Source organism: Leopardus geoffroyi, chromosome C2, assembly GCF_018350155.1.
Source record: "Leopardus geoffroyi isolate Oge1 chromosome C2, O.geoffroyi_Oge1_pat1.0, whole genome shotgun sequence".
Taxonomy (NCBI): domain Eukaryota; kingdom Metazoa; phylum Chordata; class Mammalia; order Carnivora; family Felidae; genus Leopardus; species Leopardus geoffroyi.
In genome coordinates, this window is record NC_059333.1 from 62,008,061 (window position 1) to 62,027,582 (window position 19,522).

The following is a 19,522-nucleotide window of genomic DNA, read 5'->3' on the forward strand; positions in this document are numbered from 1 at the left end:
CTTTGAAACCCGCAGAGGACTGAAATAAGAGTGTATCTAAATGAATCCATGACCCAGAAGCAACAATTTATCTAAAATAGAAGGTGTAAGCAGAGATTAATGTACAGACGGTACTAGTAATTATATTTGGAAGAGGCCTGACTCAGGATGATATCTGGAATGAGTAATCTGATGGATGGAGTTCCTCCTACTTTTTAACCTCTCAATAAGGCAGCTGTCAGTTTGACTTTCTTTATGTGACTCAAAAGCCCAGAGATATTCCCAGACATATAAATATTTGGTAGTCAGATGGTAGCCTGGATATCCCCTTTTTATCTCAATGACTCAGATTTCATGTAGATGACCTTAATCCTCTAAGTGTCTACAACAATTCTAAGCTTAAGTAAGTTATTTCTGTAATCAAGTAACTATTCACAAATAACCAATTTCACAAAATTAACAAGATAGGAAATAAGCAAGAGCAGACTGCCGTAAGTAGCACATGTTTCCATGTGGATAATTGCTGAAGACTGTCTCTTCTCAGAATGTCAATGTAACCAAAGGAATCTTTATAGGAAAAAGGAACAGGAACAATGACAGCAAAGAAAAAATTTTATTGGAAAATCTCATAGTCCCAAATAGTTAGCCAGAGTAGGCCTCTTTAATAGTGATGGGGATATCAATGAAATACAAGCTTACTTTCAGTGTAATGCCATTTAATCCTAGATTAGGATGTGTTCTAGGAAAATGAAAATTTGTGTCTTTAGAATGCCAGCATGCCTAACTGAGTAGTGAAAAATCAAATCCTTCAAGATGGTCTTGTCTACATCCATGTCTTGCAGACCTTTTGTCTTCACCACATCAGAGCATGCATACATTTTCTGCTACACTCCATGGGCTATTCCCCAAAGCAAAAAGAAACTTGGAATGGCATTATCACACTGGTATGGTATACTGTTACCTTGATGGCCCCAGAGGACCCATACCTCTTAGTATTCATCCCGTGGGTAGTCCTCTCCCACATAGAGTATGAGCTAGCTGATGGTTTGACCACTGAGACAGTAGCAAGCATGACTCAAACAGAGACTTGATAAATATTTGCACACTGGGGATTGTCTTTTGGAATGTTCACTTTCAGGAACCAGCTGCCATGTTACAGAGAAGTTCAGTTTTGACTCCTGAGTGCTGAGAAGACAAGTAGAGACAGGCCCTGGAGGATAGTCTTGGACATTCCACACCTAGGTGAGATCCCAGCTGAATACAACCACTTGAGTGACCTCATCTCCACCACATGGAGCAGGAAAATGCTCAGGTGAGCCAGCCAATTCACAGAATTGTGAGAAATAAAAAATAATGGACATTTTAAGCCACTGAGTTTGGAAGTGACTATTATGTACCAACAAATAATTGACATAGAAATTGGTACCTAAAAGTAGGGTGTTATTATAAAAAACAAACAAATAAACAAACAAAAAACAAAAAACTAAGGGGCACCTAGATGGCTCAGTCGGTTAAACATCCGACTTCAGCTTAGGTCATGATCTCAGGGTTTGTGGGTTTGAGCCCCATGTTGGGCTCTGTGCTCACAGCTCAGAGCCGTGAGACTTCTTTGGATTCTGTGCCCCCCCTCCCCCCCGCCCCCGCTCACACTTTGTCTCTTTCTCTCTCTCAAAAATAAACATTTTTAAAATTAAAAAAAACTAAAGTATATGATATTGGATTTCTTTAAAATATACCTAGAAGTTTGTTTTTATTAAGTTATGGTGAGGCCAGTAGATCAGGAGATGCTTGCCATTGAAAAGGCAGTTTGGGGGCACCTGGGCAGCTCCGTTGGTTGAGTGTCTGACTCTTGATTTTGGCTCTAGTCATGATCCCAGAATTGTGGGATCAAGCCCCATGTTGGGCTCCACCCTGAGTGTGGAGCCTGCTTAAGATTCTCTCTCTCTTCCTCTGCCCCTCTCCCCCATTTGTGCATGCTCTCTCTCTCTCTCTCTCTCTCTCTCTCAAATAAAAGAAATAAAAACATAAAAGGCAGCTTGTTCTCTTACAGTTCTCAAGAGGAAGAGGCTTGCTACCCAATGCAGGGCCACATGGGGAAGCACCAAGTTCTGTCAAGAAACAGAAATAAAGGTATAGCATGGCCTTTATTGTGGTTTTCATGGGAAGGAATGGGCAAGGTAGGTAATCATGGTAAGCAGGTTTAGGATTGGTTCATTTGAATAATTTCAGCAGGCTCTGGAGCGTAGAGACTGCCTTGAGTGTGTGATACCTTGCCCTGAGGTGATTAAGGCAGGGCAATGTGTGACAGTTTGGCAAAGAAGGTAGTTGGTGGTATGGGCTCTGGATTAGTTACTTTGCATATGCAAGTTACACTAGCAAGGTGGTCTTTTGCTATCTCTAGGGATTAGCTAGCCTGGGGAGGGACAGTCTCTCCTGGGTCAGCAAGGCCCCAAGATCCTTCAAAGCATCATGAAATACAGAAAATTTAAAAAAAAACAAAAAAACAAAAACATGATTAATACAGAATTTGGGACTGCATGGAAGATGCAAAAGTGAGAAGACTGTGAGTGGAGCCTAGGAGAACTAAACTTTCTATGAAAGGCTGGAGAAAAAAGGACCTATGTTATATATTGGTAAAGGAATGAAGGAATTGCCACCTGTGGTAACTTAGAAGCTAGAAAAATTAGATACTTAAAAAAGTTGAAAATTAACTAAGAATGTAGCTAACTGTAGGCAGAATATTGAATGTGCCAATGGGTGCTTTAAGCCATTTACGGTAAGATATTGTAAGAGAAATAGAAGCTAAAGAAAGTACTATTCAGTTTTTAAGCAGAACAGAGAGGAAATATTTCCAACTCAGACTTTTTGGGTTAGGCCTATAACTGTTTCTCATTTTCACTGTTTCAAGTTTTCATCTTTAAAACATCTTAAAGTAAGAATTTTCCTCAGGGAAAAAGATCAACTCCAAGATGCTGTCATCCTGGAGGCCTGAAGGCAAATAGAGAATCAAGGTTGCAGCAGCTGGATCACTTGTTTAGATCTCTGACAGATTTAAGGCAATGCTTCGCAGGTCCCCTCGCCTAAACAAAATCACTTCTGAGAATATTAAGGGTATTTTACCACAACACACTTATTCTGAGCTCAAATCAGGGAGAGACCTATGACAGGGGATTTGTGGGTGTGGGCTTTTGCCTAATGGAATGGATTTTAAACTTGATATCTAAAAGTCCACAACATGTTCTAAAGAGTTGTATCAGCTTGGACTCAAAGGAATAGGTCAAAATGAAAAGAGCCAAACAACTTACTATTGGCAGGAAGCCATCTGAGAGTACTACTCAGCTGTAGGCATAGCCATTATTTATAGAAAGGAAGGCCATCTCAGAAAGTGAAACCAAGAATCCAGAAGATGGGGCACCTGGGTGGCTCAGTCAGTTGAGTGTCTGGCTCTTGATTTCAGCTCTGGTCATGATCCCATGGTCATGGGATAAAGCCCTGCGTTTGGCTCTGTGCCGAGTGTGAAGTTGCTTGGGATTCTTTCTCTCTCCCTCTGCCCCTCTCCCCGCCCTTGCACACTCATTCTCTCTCCTCTCTCACATTCTGAAAAAAAAAAAAAAAAAAGAGATTCTAAAAGATCAAAAAGTGGAGGAGAGCTCTGGATTAAGGAATGAGTTCTGGGGATCAAAACAAACATTCACTTCCTCTAAGAACATAAGCCCCAATGGATTACAAAATTGCTATGGAGCAATAACTATAGGCCTTCTGCCTCCTCCCCCTGCTGCCGTTTTTGGAAAGGGAATATCTATTGAAGTTATCCTTTCCTGTTTTCACCATTGAATGTTGGACGTGTGGGGCAGATAACTTGTTTTAGTTCATAGCTCTCTTAACCAGAGGATCCATACCCTAGGGACCATATCTACACATGAAACTAATTTATATGACAAAATGCTGGACACCAACCTGATGCTGAAGTGGGACAGTATTGTATGAGTCTGGGAAGGAGCTGAGTATATTTTGAATGTAGGAGAGAGCATCATTGAGGGCTAGAAGGCAGACTGTGGTATTTTCTCATATTGGGGCCCCCCAGTGATCCATACTTCTGGGTGTTCACACCCCTATATAGCCCTGTCCCATTTTGTCTCTGGGATTGGCCATGTGACTTGTGTTGGCCGGTGAGATTTTCGCAAAGTGATGCAATCAGAGGCTTGATAAGCACTTGCAATCTCAAGTTTGATCTCTCTGTCTATTCCCCTTGAAAGCCATATTCCCTTCTGTAAAGAGCTCAGACCAAATAACGAGAAGCTATGTGGAGACAGGACCTGGAGGATGAGAAGCCATTTTGAATGTTTCATCTCCAGTTGAACTATCAGTTGAATACAGCCAAATAGTAACTTCAGTTATACCACGTGGAATAGAAAAACTGCCCTGCTGAGTCAATCAACTCACAAAATCATGAGAAATGATAAATCATTGTTGTTTTAAGTCAAGGGATGGCAAACTACAGCCTTAAGGGCTAAATTTAGCCCACCACCTGTTTGTAAATAAAGTTTTATTGAGAAACAATCATACATGTTTACATATCACCTGTGGCTGCCTTTGCACTATAGTGACAGAGACCACATGGCCCATAAAGCTGAAATGTTTACTATATAGCCTTTACAGTTTGTTGACCCCTGCTTTAAGCCACTAACTTTTAACAGTGATTTATCATGCAACAGCATTTTTTTTTTTTCAACGTTTATTTATTTTTTTTGGGACAGAGAGAGACAGAGCATGAACGGGGGAGGGGCAGAGAGAGAGGGAGACACAGAATCGGAAACAGGCTCCAGGCTCTGAGCCATCAGCCCAGAGCCTGACGCGGGGCTGGAATTCACAGACCACGAGATCGTGACCTGGCTGAAGTCGGACGCTTAACCGACTGCACCACCCAGGCGCCCCGTGCAACAGCATATTAACGAAACAGGTATTTTATCTAATGGAACTAAAGAAAAGTGTAAGTTTGTACTAAGAATATATGTTACAACGAAAGAGGAGAACAGAGGAAGAGAAGTAAGGAGAAAAGAGAGGACAAAATGCCTAGAGAGCGAGATAAGACGTAGGGAAGAGATTTGATTAAAAAAAGAAGAATGAGAAGAAAAGAGGAAAGGGAATTGGAGTTTTTTGGTTGATAGCTATGAAGTTAATGTTTTTGTTTTGTAGATGGTCATTATTTATAACTAGTGAAAGCATCAGTGCTGGTTGTTAACACAGCATTCATTCCCTTAATCTGTGACTCAGAATTATGACTTTTATTAAGCATACAATATCCTCAGCTAAACTGCTAAGGAATGACTCCTGACCACCTTCAGCAAGGAATGATCATGTGTCTTAGTCCCTTCAGGGAGTTATAACAAATCCCATAAACTGGGTGGCTTATAAACAATAAGAATTTGCTTCTCACAGTTCTGGAGGCTGGCAAGTCCCAAGATCAAGGCACTAGCAGATTCAGTGTCTGGGTGACAGCCTGTTTTTTTTTTCTGGTTCATAGAAAATGTCTTGTAGCTGTAACCCATGGCAAAAGCGTGGGGAGTTTCTCAGCTTCTTTTATAAGGATGCTAATTCTGTTTATGAGGGCTTTGCCCCATGACCTAATCACATCCCCTCCTGATACCATTGCATTGGCATTAGGTTTTCTTTCTTTTTTTTTTTTTTTTTTAATTTTTTTAATGTTTATTTATTTTTGAGAGAGAGAGAGAGAGAGAGAGAGAGAGAGAGAGAGCATGAGCAGGGGAGGAGCAGAGAGAGAGCGAGACACAGAATCTGAAACAAGCTCCAGGCTCTGAGCTGTCAGCACAGAGCTTGACACAGGGCTGGAACTCACAAACCGTGAGATCATGACCTGAGCCGAAGCCGGACGCTCAACTGGCTGAGCCACCCAGGCGCCCCGGCATTAGGTTTTCAATGCACAGTAGTCCCCACTTATCCCAGAAGGGTATGTCCCAAGACCCCCAGTGGATACCTGAAACTGTGATAGTTCCAAACCTCATATATACAGCTGTTCCCCCACTAAAAATGGTTGAACTTGCAATTTTTCAACTTTGCAATGCAAAAGCAATACACATTCAACAGAACCTGTACTTCAGATTTTGAATTTTGATCTTTTCCAAGACTAGCAATATGTGGTATGATGCTCTGTTGTGACACTGGGCCGTGGCAGCAAGCTGCAGCTCCCAGTCAGCCAGGCAATCACAAGGGTGAACAACCGGTATATGCTCACCATTCTGTACTCATACAACCATTCTGTTTTTCACTTCCAGTACAGTATTCAAAACATTGCACAAGAAATTCAGCTCTTTATGGGGAAACAGGTTTGTGTGAGATGATTTGCCCAACTGTAAGCTAATGGAAGTGTTCTGAGCACATTGAAGGTAGGCTAGACTAAGCTATGTTGTCTAGCTTAGGTGTATTGCATGCATTGTCAACTTATGATATTTTCCACTTACAATGGATTTATTGGGATGTTACCTCATCATAAGTCAAGGAAAATCTGTACTATGCTTTTCCTATATATATACCTATGGTAAAGTTTAATTTATAAATTAGACACAGTAAGAAATTAACAACTAATAATAATAAAATACAACAATTAAAACAATATACGGTAGGGGTGACTGGGTGGCTCAGTTGTTTGAGCATCCGACTCTTGATTTCCTCTCAGGTCATGATCCCAGAGTTGTGGGATCAAGCCCTGCATTGGGCTCCACGTTGAACATGGAGCCTGCTTGAGTTTCCCTTTCTCTCTCCCTCTGCCCCTCTCCCCCACTCACACACTTTCTCTCTCTCTCTAAAAACAAAACAAAATAATAAAAACAATGTACTGTAATAAAAGCTATATGAGTGTGCTCTCTCTTTCTCTTTCAGTATCTTATTGTACTGTATTTCCCTTCTTCTTGTGATGATGTGAGATGATAAGATGTCTACATGTTCAGATGAAGTGAGGTGAATGATGTAAGCCTTGTGACATAGGGTTAGACTATTGACCTTCCGACAGTATGTCAGAAGTACAATCATCTGCTTCCCAACCATGGTTGACCACAGGTAACTGAGACCACCCAAAGAGAAACCATGAACTGGGGACTACTGAACTAGGGACTACTGTATGAATTCTGAGGTGGCACAAATCAATACCATCATGTGACTCAGTTCTGGCCAATGAGATATAAACAGAAATCACCTGGTACAAACTTTATGGGAAGCCTTTTAAAAGGACCAACTATTGGCTTTTTGCTTTGTCTCTCCCTTTGTTTTTGTTATTTCACTCATTCTGCCTGGAACATAGATGTGATTTATGTAATTATAATTATCATCTTGTAACCACAAAGACGGAAGCCCTAAGCCAAGGTTGATAAAGCAGGAAGATAGAATGATCCTTGGTCCTAAAGAGCACCTCTGAACGGCCAAATTGTCCCTGAACTACCTACCTCTTATATCTTTTGTTATGTGAGAAAAATGAATTGCTTCCCTGTTTATGCCATTATTTTCCAGTTTACTTTTACTTATAGCACCAATAAATCATCACTAATACAGATCGTGTTCCTACCTTTTCTTAGGAATTACAGCCCCATCTTCAAAAAGTTGGCAGATCAATGAGTGAAGAGTCTAGCTACAACATGAGAGCTGTTCTCTTCTTCTCTGGAACTATCATTTAGTGTTGATCAAGCAGCCCTACTTTTATCATTTGGTAAATGTATTCTTCTATTTTGGCTCATTGGAAATGAGAAGTAGGAATTAAATTTAATTACTGGCAAGATTTTGTTAGACTATTTAAACTAATGTATCATAAATTTCCCTTAAACTGCCCATTCTTTTTCACCCACTAATAAAGTTGATAGATTTTCTAGGTTTTAGTATGGAAAGATGTACAAAACCATTCAAACAAAACCCCTGTGCCTACTTTTCTGTTTTTTGTTTTTAACTTATGAGTTGACTGATTGAGTTCTGCAATAACCTTCAAACTAATCTTCCTCTCTCGGAGGGTTTTTCTTGACACCAATCAATTCTCCAATTTTCTGGCACCAACTTGGTCACAATTCAACTCAATGAGGACATTCACTATCATGAGATAGCTGTCCCAGACTCCACAGGTTAAGGGCTCAGTTCCACAAGATTGCCCCCACAGCACACACCAGTCCTGGACCACTAGCACCTCTGACTGACCAGAGGGATCAGTCCCACACCTCCTTCTCTGACTTCAATAAGTTGTTAGAATAGCTCACAGAACTCAGGAAAACACTTTACATATGCTTACCAATTTATTACAAAGGACAAAACTCGGAACAGCCAAATGGAAGAGATGCATAAAGCAAGGTTTAGGAAGCAGGGCAAAGAGCTTCCCTCCGTACAAGTGGATGTGTTCACCAATCCAGAAGCTCAGTTCAGAGACTGAACTGTATTGTTCAAGAGTTTTTATAATCCAGCACACCTGGGTGGCTCAATCAGTTAAGCGTCCAGCTTCGTCCCAGGTCATGATCTCACAGTTTTGTGAGTTCCAGCCCTGCATAGCATCACATAGGGCTTTCTGCGATCAATGTAGAGCCCGCTTCAGGTCCTCTTTCCCCTTCTCTCTCTCTGCTCATGTGCTCTCGCTCTCTCTCTTTCAAGAATTAAAAAATTAAAAAAAAAAGTTTTTATAATCCAATCTCTAGCCTCACCTCCTTTCCCCAAATCTGGGAAATGGAGGGAGGAGCTGGGAGTTCCAATACTCTATAATCAGCTTAGTCATTCTGGTGACCAGCAACCCCATCCTGAGGCTATATAAGGGCCCTACCCAAAGCCACCTCATTAGCATAAACTCAAAAGTGATCAAAGTGAGCTTCTTATGACTACCCAAAAAAACCCTCCTATCACTCAGGAAATGCCAACAGTTTTTGGAGCTCTGTGACAAAAACTGGTGACAAAGACCAAATATATTTCCAATTATAAGACATCCCCATTTCTTTTTCTTCCTCTAGCTTACCTTAACAGTGACATGTACACAAATTCCACATTTTCCCAAGCAGTTAGTGAGATGAGTATGAACTTCATGAAATCTTTAACTCTTACACCTGTTAGAGCAAGCAATAATAGCCAATTTTTAAATTCCTCAGGTAATCCTTGAGTACTAGTTGATATTAGTGCATCTGCCCTGCCTGAGATTTCTGCCACAAGCTCTCTAAAGTCCAGGGTTTTCCAAGACAAATGGAAAACATTTTGTATGGAGGAAAGTGTAAAGGCTCTTAACCTGGGTCAGTCTACTCAGATGGGTTCCCTGAAAGACAGATCATGTATTTATAAAGAGTAAAATTTTACTCCTCTTCAGCTTGTCAAACCCTTCCCAGTCTTTGACATCTCTGAATAGTCCCGTTCAACATGGAAAAAAAGGGTATTTCTGTCTGAGATGGAGATAAATAGCTCTTTAGATTGTAGAGATGATTGGGTTCGTATAGACTATGGATAAGAAGAAATCTATACATGGAACAAAGATTTGAGTTGGCTATGCTAACTGAAGTTCTACTAGATAGAAGGAACTATGAGAATAAAAGTCTGAGACTTTGAGAACAAAAGTCCTCCAGGGACTGTGGAATTTATTAAAGCTACTTCAGGCAGGCTGCCCAGACCATGGTTGGTTTCTGTCTGAAGTGCTCTCTTAGTCCCATTTCCAGAGCCCAACCATACGCCTGACTGCCTTGCCTGGAAATTTGTTTCTCTGACTTCAAGTACCCCAAATAGCAGCTGCCTACCCTGACCCCTATCACACCCTCACCTGCCCACCATTAATCCTTATAATCAGTTCCCCTGCTCCAATTGGTTAGACCTGACCTCACCTGACCTCAACTACCATCTGTTCCTATTGCAGGGCCTGAGGCACATACGCACTGTATCTGTAATCCAGTCATTGCAGTGAGTCGCCCATCAGTATCTTTTAACTATGGTAACTGCCTCCCCCCACCCAAAATGCATCCATATGCGTGCACTTGCGCATGCATGCACACAACATACACACCTGAAAACACAGGGAGCTCGACACTCAGACTAATTATCAGATGAGTACAAAGCAAATTCTTAGAAAATAGAGATGATTCTGATCCTTTGCACCTTTTTACAAAAAGCTATATTTTTACCATAAACCCTTCTTCTTTAGTCAAAATTTTTTTCAGGAAATAAAGGTTTTGCAAAATTATTTTCTGTGCCTGCATGGACCAAAACATTTAGTCAATTCTAATAATTTCATTAAAATAGAGAAATCAGTAAAGAAGTTAGTCTGCTTTTCTCCCTCGAATGCACACACACACAACAGCTATTAGATTACCAAATATTTAGCTTCTGTTTGATGAAGTATTGTGTAGACCAGCCTAGAAAAGCTAAGGAGTACAAAGCAATGGTAAAACTTAGCAGAATCTGACCACTATAGAAAGCTAGGAGAATTAAAGCTGGACATAGAGTTAAGTATAATTCCAGAGGGGAAAAAGTAGATCAATCCATTTGCAAGATATGAACATAATATATCTAGAATAGGTGATTTAAGTATTTGGATATGGATTATAGCTAATCTAAAAATACATAGGCAGATATTTGTGTAAACAAATATATATCCAGGCTAATGTTTAAAAAACATATGTATCTATAATATTTCTACTTATATGTTCTATTTGAATTAATGCTATCAAAGAGAAGTAAGGCAAATTGGAAAGCTCATGTATAAATGTAGCAGCAAAGCATGGAACACACACAAAAATAAATTTTCTAATGAGGCATAATAAATAGGTAGGGAGAGAAAATGAATGATGACTTTAAAAATGAAGTACCGATTGCTTTAAAAATCTGTCACAAACAAGACAAATTGAAGAAAGTAAAGTAGACAGAAACTAATGGCAAAGAGCAAGCTAGAGATAAACACTTGGGGGAGTTGAGTATTGTGAAGTAATCAGAATGAAGGAAATGCATCTGGACCACAAAAGGCATAAAAACTAGGAGCCAGCATATGCTTGGCAATCTTGTCTGTGTAGCTTTACTAAACTGACCAAAACACTGCCAATTTGTTTTGTTTTGTTTTCTGCCATCATAATGGATAGTTACTGAGCAATTGATTGTATCATTGTGCAGTTGGTTGGCTTTGGTCATTAAGACGGATGAAATGATTGGACCAAGTGTTTCATGGTCTGGTGGTCTTGGTCACCTTAATGACCCAGTTGTATTGATTGCAGAATCCTGACCGCCATGCATTCTCTCCATCTTATGGGTGTATTTTTTATAAAACATACGCTGTCCTTATAGCTGTTTCCGTGCTGTCTCTATTTTTTAAAAGTCTCAGAGAACGAAGGTGCTGCTAAAGAAGACCTAAAATTAACACAGACCAACACCGTAACTATATTAAGACATACAAATCTGTAAACACGCTGCAGATAATGAATTCATGAACACCACCTACTACTGAGATGCTTTTTTAAAAAGCTGCAAGATAAACTTTTCCTATGGAATTATTAAATTGAGTTTTGTGGATCCTGACATGCCTTCTTCCATCCCCCGCCCCAATATAATTTTAGGTCAAACATTAAGTGTAGATTGGATCCTAGCAACTTCAGGGTGTGGCATTCTAGTCTCCTGACAGTGTTTACTAGTGCTGCAAACCTACGGGCTTGGTCCTATGTCTGATCCTGAGCCAGTGCTAACTGAGCCTGGTGAGACTTTAAATTAAATCCTGACCCTAGACCTGAGGTCGGAAAATTCAGCTGTGGCTGTTGGGTTTTCTCCATGCCTTACAAGCATCTTTTACTGGCCCTCAGATCCAAGTGCTTCAGTTCTGGGTGAGTGAGCCACGGATGCTTGAGTGGTCCACGTCATAGTACTACCCCTGAAATTGGCCCTGGCCATGTTATCTTACTTCTGCCTAACTTCCTCTTCCTTGGTTTGCAACCAGTCATCCAGAGACTGTCATCCCCTCCCTGTGACCAGAGCCACACTCTGAACTGTAGTACATCTGGCTAGGGCCTGGACCCCACCTGGCACCTGTCAGCTCTCCACTCCGGGAACTGGAGACTCGCCCAAACACAGCCTTCTGGCAGCGATTCTGCAACATATGGACACAACTCCCAGAATCATGACTGCCACCTGCCTAGCTCCCAAGGGCTCACCCACTGCTGTGCCCTGTCCTACCAGATTGGACTTTGTGCCCAAGATCACTTAAACCATTCCTCAGCTTGCTCCATGATTTTCAGTTGGGCTCTGTCCTTCCCCTTTCTGGGACCAATACTATAGCCCATTTCCTTGGCTCCTGTTCCACTGGCCTAGTGTTTCTGGTATCTCAAATGTTTCTCATGCAAAAACCACTCACATCTCAACCTAGTGGAGAAAACATCAAACTGGAGACCAGGAAACCAGGGTTTTTAGCATTGTCTCAAAATGCTAACTAGTCATTTTGACTTTCTCTGTCTCAGTTATCTAACTGATAAAATGAAAAAGGCTAGAAGCTTCTTTCAGTTGTGTTTTGTTGTTGTTGTTGTTATTGTTTAAGTAGACTCCATGCCAAACATGGAGCCCAACATGGGGCTTGAACTCATGACTCTGAGATCAAGACCTGAGCTGGACAGGTCAAGAGTTGGACACTTAACCGACTGAGCCATCCAAGCACCCCAGTTCCGACTTTCTTTAACTCTATGAAAAGGCTTTAGATTTGGTTTAGAGATGTGAGAAAATTCTAAAATGAGTATGTATATAGTTGATAAGAAATGTTTTCATTAGGATAATTCAAAATTTAATATTATACATTCTGAATTGGTTCTGTTTAGTGTTAAATTCATGATTTAGAAAAGGAATTAAGAAGAACGCTAGCAAGATTGAGAAATTATATTAAATTGTGAGTTAGTTATCAGCACTGGTAAAGGCAAAATAATATAAATGGGCCTAAAGAGGTTAGAAAGTTGAGTAGAAAAATGAGATTTTTTTGCCTTCAAAAATGTCAATGATCAGGGAGAAGTCAGGGGAGAAAAATTATTCAAAACAGATGCTGTGTAGGTGGGAAAGGCAGCAGAAGCATTCTTCAAACTATCCAGAGACAAGTTCAGTACAGTTTTTGAATTAGGAAAACAATGGAGTAATATAAGATAAAAGCCAATACAGACTGGGAAACAGAACAGCGACCAGTCACACCTGATCTTATCCCCCAAGGCAGAGTTGGTTTTCAACCCCATTCTCCCTTACTTTTTTTTTTTTTCCCCATAGTGGAAGCTAAAAGAAAGTAAAATAGGTAGTTACATTTCCAATCTCCCTGAGGTCCAGGTATGATCATTCAACTCAGATCTGTCCAACACAACATAGGGCAAATCTGCCTGAAAGTTTCTGGGAAAGCTGTTACTTTGTTATAAAATGTAGACTTTGTTATAAATATTGGTGTGGCTTCCTCCATTTTCCCCGTCTGAAAAGCATTGGTAAAACCCAGAGCTGCCCCAGCCATTTTATCTCAGAGGCAACACACATGGGATTGAAAACAAACAAACAGACAAACAAAATAGTTCAGGATAGAAGAGCATAGAAGAGAAGAGAACCTGAGAACCTAATGATTCCATCCATGAGATAAGTGAATGCAATTACCTACCATCATATTTCTTGGTATAGAACACAGAAATGATATTTTTAAGCCCTCTGTAATTGAGTTTAGTTAGTTACTTATAGCTCTGAGATATTCCAGATACACCTATTTTGTCTCTAGTTTTGTATCAGCACACATAAGATTTTACCCAACAGTGAGGACCTTTATGTAAAATGGCAGAGTTGTATCTCTACTGTTTCTGGAGCAGGAGTGTTGAACTTGGAAAATTTTTGTTTCTGTTTTCAAAAATTAAAATGAGGAGGAAAAAATGATCCCACAAGCTAAGGGATTTAATTGGCACATTTATCTAGAGTTGAATATTGAAATTCTGGTTTGGGAAGAAAAATGAAAAGTACTGGTCCCAAAGATCCAAGAATAAATCTTGCTAGTTTCCATATATCTTTCTTTGATTTGGGCATAAAATAGAAAGTAAGGGAAAGTTACTCATTCAGTGAAAATATATTGAGTTACCTAAGATGTGCTGGGCCGTGTGCTAAGAACTGGAGATGCAAAGATAAATATAATTCAATTTCTTCCTTTAAGAATTGTGTTAGTTTCATAACTTCCATGTAACAATGGACATAGCCAAGTAAGTAGATACTATCAACAATGTGTGGCAAGTGCCTGACAGGAGAGAGTACTAACACACAAAATGGTGGCATGAGGAATGTGGTCATGATTCGTGGAAGAGAGATTATTTTAGCTGTTATTTGGAAGAATGAGAATTTCATCACTAAACACGGGCGCAGTTATTCTGTGAGTCAAAGTCAGTGTGTGAAAAGACAGAGATAATTAAGGCATAGACCTCTTTGGAGAATGCAATGAATTTGGTGTTCAGGGATGTCATTGGAGAGGTAGATAGGCAGACTGCCTGGGGGTGAGGCATTTGGACTTTTTCCTGCAGTTAACTGGTAGTTAAAGAAGGATATTACAAACAGGAGGTCCATGATCTGGTATGGTTGTTTTAGAATGATGACTGGCCGTGGGTACAGGATAGATTAAGGAAGTGAGAGATTTCAGGCAGGGAAGTAATTCAAAACCTATCACAAAACATCAGACAAGAAATGAGAACTTAAAGAATTGATACGTAAAGGGTTTCCTGATCTACTGGCTGACTGTAGGTGACGAAGAAGAGAGCGCATTGTTGGCCTGGGCAAGTGAGTGAGTGGCAGTCCTATAAACCAGAATAGAGATTCCAGGAGGAGGTGCATATTTTGGTGAGAGGACGCGGGAGGAAGATAAGATGTTCATTTTGGGAGAGTGAATCATGCATATGGAGATCTGTATTTGAAACAGAATTCCAACAAGGTCTGGGCTGAAAATACAGAATTGGGAGTCACACAGAAAGAGGTGGTGGTGGTGGAGGAAGCTGTGGGCAGTGCTGAGAAGGCCCAGGCAAGTGGTGATTGAGGAAGAGAAATCTGACAAGAAGAAAGAGGAGGCATCCAGAGCTGGAGGAGGAAAATTAGGAGAATGAGTGTCATTGAAACAAAGATAAAAGGGAATTAAAGAATAAAGCAAACAAACACAAGGAGTGGTTAGTTTTGAAGCTGCAGAGAAGCCTTGTAAGGTAAGGAATGAAAAGGTGTGTGTGTGTGTGTGTGTGTGTGTGTGTGTGTGTGTGTAAGAGAGACAGAGCGAGTGATGGCAAGTATGAGGTTCTTGGGGACCTAACTGGAGCCAATGAACTGGTGACTACAAAGGCAAATGACCAATAACTGACAATTGAGAAGGAGGTGAGGAAGTAAAGATGATGGGCAGAATAGGATGCAGGGCCAGGTTTGAAGGAGAATATTTTATCTGTGAAGACATGGGAGAAGCTAGAGTCTTTTAAAAGATGAGGCTTAGAGATTCAGTTGAGAGGAAGAGCGTGATGCTATAAGAGAGGGACGGGGAGAGCCAAGATCTTGAGGAATTATGAGAAGACACTGTTCCAGATATAAGGGGAAACTTCCACCTCCACTTTGCCAGGTTCAGATTAAGTCTGAAGATGGCAAAGCAGCAAACGAGTGAAGTCTCACCCGAATGCATTCACTTCCTAAGTGGTACAAGATCCTGGTATTGGTCATGCTGAGAATAGAGGCGGGGGATGGAAGAGTAAGCCCAAGAAAAGTGAGCAAACTGGAATGTGTAATATTTCAAATGGGAAACAAAAGCAGAGTAGATAAACAAAGGTTTTTCCGGCACTGTGTATATGCTATGTTTATATGCTGGTGGGATGGAGGTGGAAGAAGAGGCAGGTTGAAAAGACAAAAGAGAGGAGGCATAATTGATGAATCGTGGAGAAAGTGATCAGCTTTGCATTGGGGGAGGGTAAACTTTTTCTCTGACATGAGACAGAAGAAAGTGAGGGTTTCTGGACTTCAGTCATGCACTTTGTAAATAACCTCGTGAGTCTTACAAACAAGGTGGAGAGATTTGGACTGGATGCAAAGGCTATTATTAAGTAGACAAATATCTCATTGAATCGATGTTGATTAATGGTTTGATGCCTGTGTGGAGAGAGAATTCTATTTGCATGGCCAAGGATTCTGTCCTTGGCCCTGTCCTGGCAAGCATTTTTTTTTTTTTTTATTCAGCATCTTGGATAAAATACATAAGACTTGCTCATCAAATATGTGGATGACATGAAGCCAGAGGGATAAAGATGACAGACATATGGGATGACAGAATTAGGATCTAAAGAGTTATTGACAGGGTAAAATAATTGGTTGAATCTAACAAGGCACAAATAAGTAAGAATACGTATACAATATTTTACCCAGATGGAAAAAGAAAAGTCAACAATGGAACTAGACAATTTGAGGAAGGTGTAGAAGGAACTTAGTTTAGCAGGGTCACACATAAATAAATGTCACAAAATTTTAGTTGGAGTAAATAAGTGGTATGATATATGGCTGGATGAACTTTTGCAAACTAATTATTGTATTTTCAGGAATTTTGCAAATCAGTTTTTAAACACAGCCATTACTAAAAATTAAACTGTATAAACTTAAATAAATTATATTAAAAACAAAGATAAAGAATACTGAAAACATATCTCTTCCTTTTTTTTTCTTTTTTACTATTATCTATACTCTTCAGATTATTTATTTCTATTGTTATCTCTTGGGTGGAAATACTATATAATGCTGTTTTGCTGTTCATCTCTTCTCAGCTCTGCATTGAGTGATGTTTGTAGCTTGTAATAGGACATGGTAGGAGTATTTACACCATGGAAAGTGGCAAAGGCTACAAATCATGTCTCCCTCACCCTTAGCCCCTTGAGAGCAAGTTATTAAACATTTACCAGCACACCATGGAATAAGTTCACAATTTAATGGTATGGTGGTGGGACACACACAGAGATCTTTTACACTTCTATGATGTACTGATTGATATTTAACATCTAGAATTATGGCACTGACTTATTTCTTTCTCACTTCAAGTGTAATTAGTAGGTAGGGATGCTACATTTTAAGAATATGGATATATTGTAGTATGTTGAAAGGAGATAGGAGAGTAACCAGAACAGAAGGACTCAAAACATTGTTAAATGAAAAATAGCTCAAGAGATACTTGGTACCCAAAAGACAGGGAGTATGGGCAAGTTGTAGTTAAGCCCTTGCTGAAATAGTATGTGAAAGAGATATTATCCTTAGCGGCCCAAGGGAATTCAAACAAGATTAACAGGTGGACCTTATAGGGAGACAAATATCAGTATCTATAGGAAAGAATGTCCAAAACATTGTCAAAAGTTAAAAAATGAAAAGGTTTAAAAAAATTTTTTTTCCTAATGTTTATTCATTTTTGAGAGAGAGAGAGAGAGAGAGCGCACAAGACGGGGAGGGACAGAGACAGAGAAGGAAACACAGAATCTGAAACAGGCAAACCGTCAGCACAGAGCCAGATGCAGGTCTCCAACTCGGGAATGGTGAGATCATGACCTGAGCCAAAGTCAGATGCCCAACTGACTGAGCCACCCAGGCGCCCCCAAAAATGAAAAGGTTTAGAAGTAACATGTTTTCCTTCAAGCACAGGATGTTTTAACATTTGGTAACATCAAATGGCGACCTGGGCCAGATGACCTCATAGGTATCACCCAAACCTTCTGGAATCTTTGAAGTTCAGGAGCATACAGTGCAAATGACTGGAGGCATGCACAGCCCAATTTCTATGAAGCTGATTATTTGAAGATTTGTTAAGAGAGGGCCCATATCCTCATTATTCTTCAGGCCATTAAACACATCCACTCTGATGAAGGGCCCCAGAAGACGACAATATGCTAACATGAGGGGAAAAGACTCCTAATATATCGGACACTAGGAATGAGGATGATAAAACCTTAATGAGAGACTCCTTCATCTTAAAAAAAAAAAAAAATATATATATATATAAGCAAAACTTTGGGGACATTAGTGACAGAGAGATAGATGAGATGACATTTTTGAGCTCCAATTTCAGGAATTAAAAACGCTCAATGCTGTAGAGTCTAAATAAATGTATTAAAATATACATAAAATAATATGAATATTATATCATATTCTTGTGGTAAATCTCCTTCTGTGGGTTAAAGAGGCTATGGTGTGAACTGAAGTACGGTGCAGTTGTAGATGGTGTGCTATTTGGCCTGGAGAATTCAGAGAGGTGTATTTCAAACAACAAAGAATCTTTGAGAAATGAATGGTGGAATTTTTCTTTGTTGAATTTTAGAGAAGTTGAGGGCTTTGAGATGAAGGGAAGAATAGAGACTTGGAAATAGAAAACCAAATAATCAGCAGAAGAATTTTCGAGGATCTAACAGGTACTATAAGGGATTTGAAGGAATAGCAGATGAAGATTGTTGGAAATATATATCCCAGAGTTTTAAGGAGAGAGAATGGGGAAGTCTGTTCAAGAAAATTCTGTGGACAGAGTACATTAGCCGCTCAATGTTTTGGATGGCTTCACTGTGAAGAATTTTAATGTAAAGACGAGTAGATTTGGATTTCAGATGGAAAAGGATCAAAGTTGTTTAAGCAAAAAAGCTCAGTTCTAGACTTGACAGAATCATGGTGGAGCAGGGAGAAGGAATAAGGAGAAAAATAAACCAAGGGATTGTATTACAGGATGAGCTACCCTGTTTGAATGAAGGTTGAAATGAATAATGTTTAAGTGAAATCTATCCATGCTTGAAGCCAAAATGAGCAAATTAAATAATATAAAGCTATATATCTGAAGTTTCTCTTACTGTCTAACTATACATTGGATAGTATACCACACCTCCTAAAATTCTGTAGTCTATCAGAAATAGTAAAAAAGGTATCACAAGACATGGGAGAAAATACAAGGTGGTGAGTTTAGCTATATAGTCTTTGGAGAAGGACACTTCTCTGATTCCCCACATAGTGGGAGATTAACATTTAATGGAACACATATGGGGAGTCTCCTATTTGGACCCTGCCAGGAAGGCTGCATTTTGTTATTTCTCCAGAAGGAAGTTTAGAGTGGGACAAACTCAGGATGTGAGCGGAGATGGTGAAAAACAGCCATGTCTGTGTAGAACAAAATAACAATTGCAGATTAAAACAACTGGGGATTGGGGCACCTGGGTGGCTCAGTTAAGCATCTGACTCTTGATTTTGGCTCAGGTAATGATCTCATGATTTGTGAGATTGAGCCCCACATGGGGCTTTGCACTGACAGCAGGGAGTTTGCTCGGGATCCTTTCTCTCTGCCCCGTCCCCACTTGCATGCTTGCTCTCACTCTCAAAATAAATGCATAAACTTAAAAAAATAAAAGAAAATAAAACAACTGGGGAATCCTTAAAGTTAATGTTTAAAATTTAGTTCGAATATTTTTTGAATATTTCCTCCCTCTCTTTTTTTCCCTTCTTGCCTTTTTCCCCCCTTTCTTCTCTCCCTTTTTCCCTCCTTCATATTCTTATTTAACAACTATTTATTGAAGACTTAATGGCTCTGTAT

General features: G+C 39.9%; 1 protein-coding gene across 1 annotated transcript in view; it reads left to right on the forward strand.

Moving 5' to 3' along the window:
• Positions 1-1,255: 1,255 nt before the first annotated feature.
• Positions 1,256-19,522, forward strand: part of GAP43 (growth associated protein 43) — a 127,008-nt gene continuing 108,741 nt past the window's right edge. Inside the window, exon 1 of the mRNA XM_045436942.1 lies at positions 1,256-1,291. Within this exon, the coding sequence (XP_045292898.1) occupies positions 1,271-1,291 (21 nt within the window). The 5' untranslated portion in view covers positions 1,256-1,270. The remainder of the gene's footprint in view (positions 1,292-19,522) is intronic.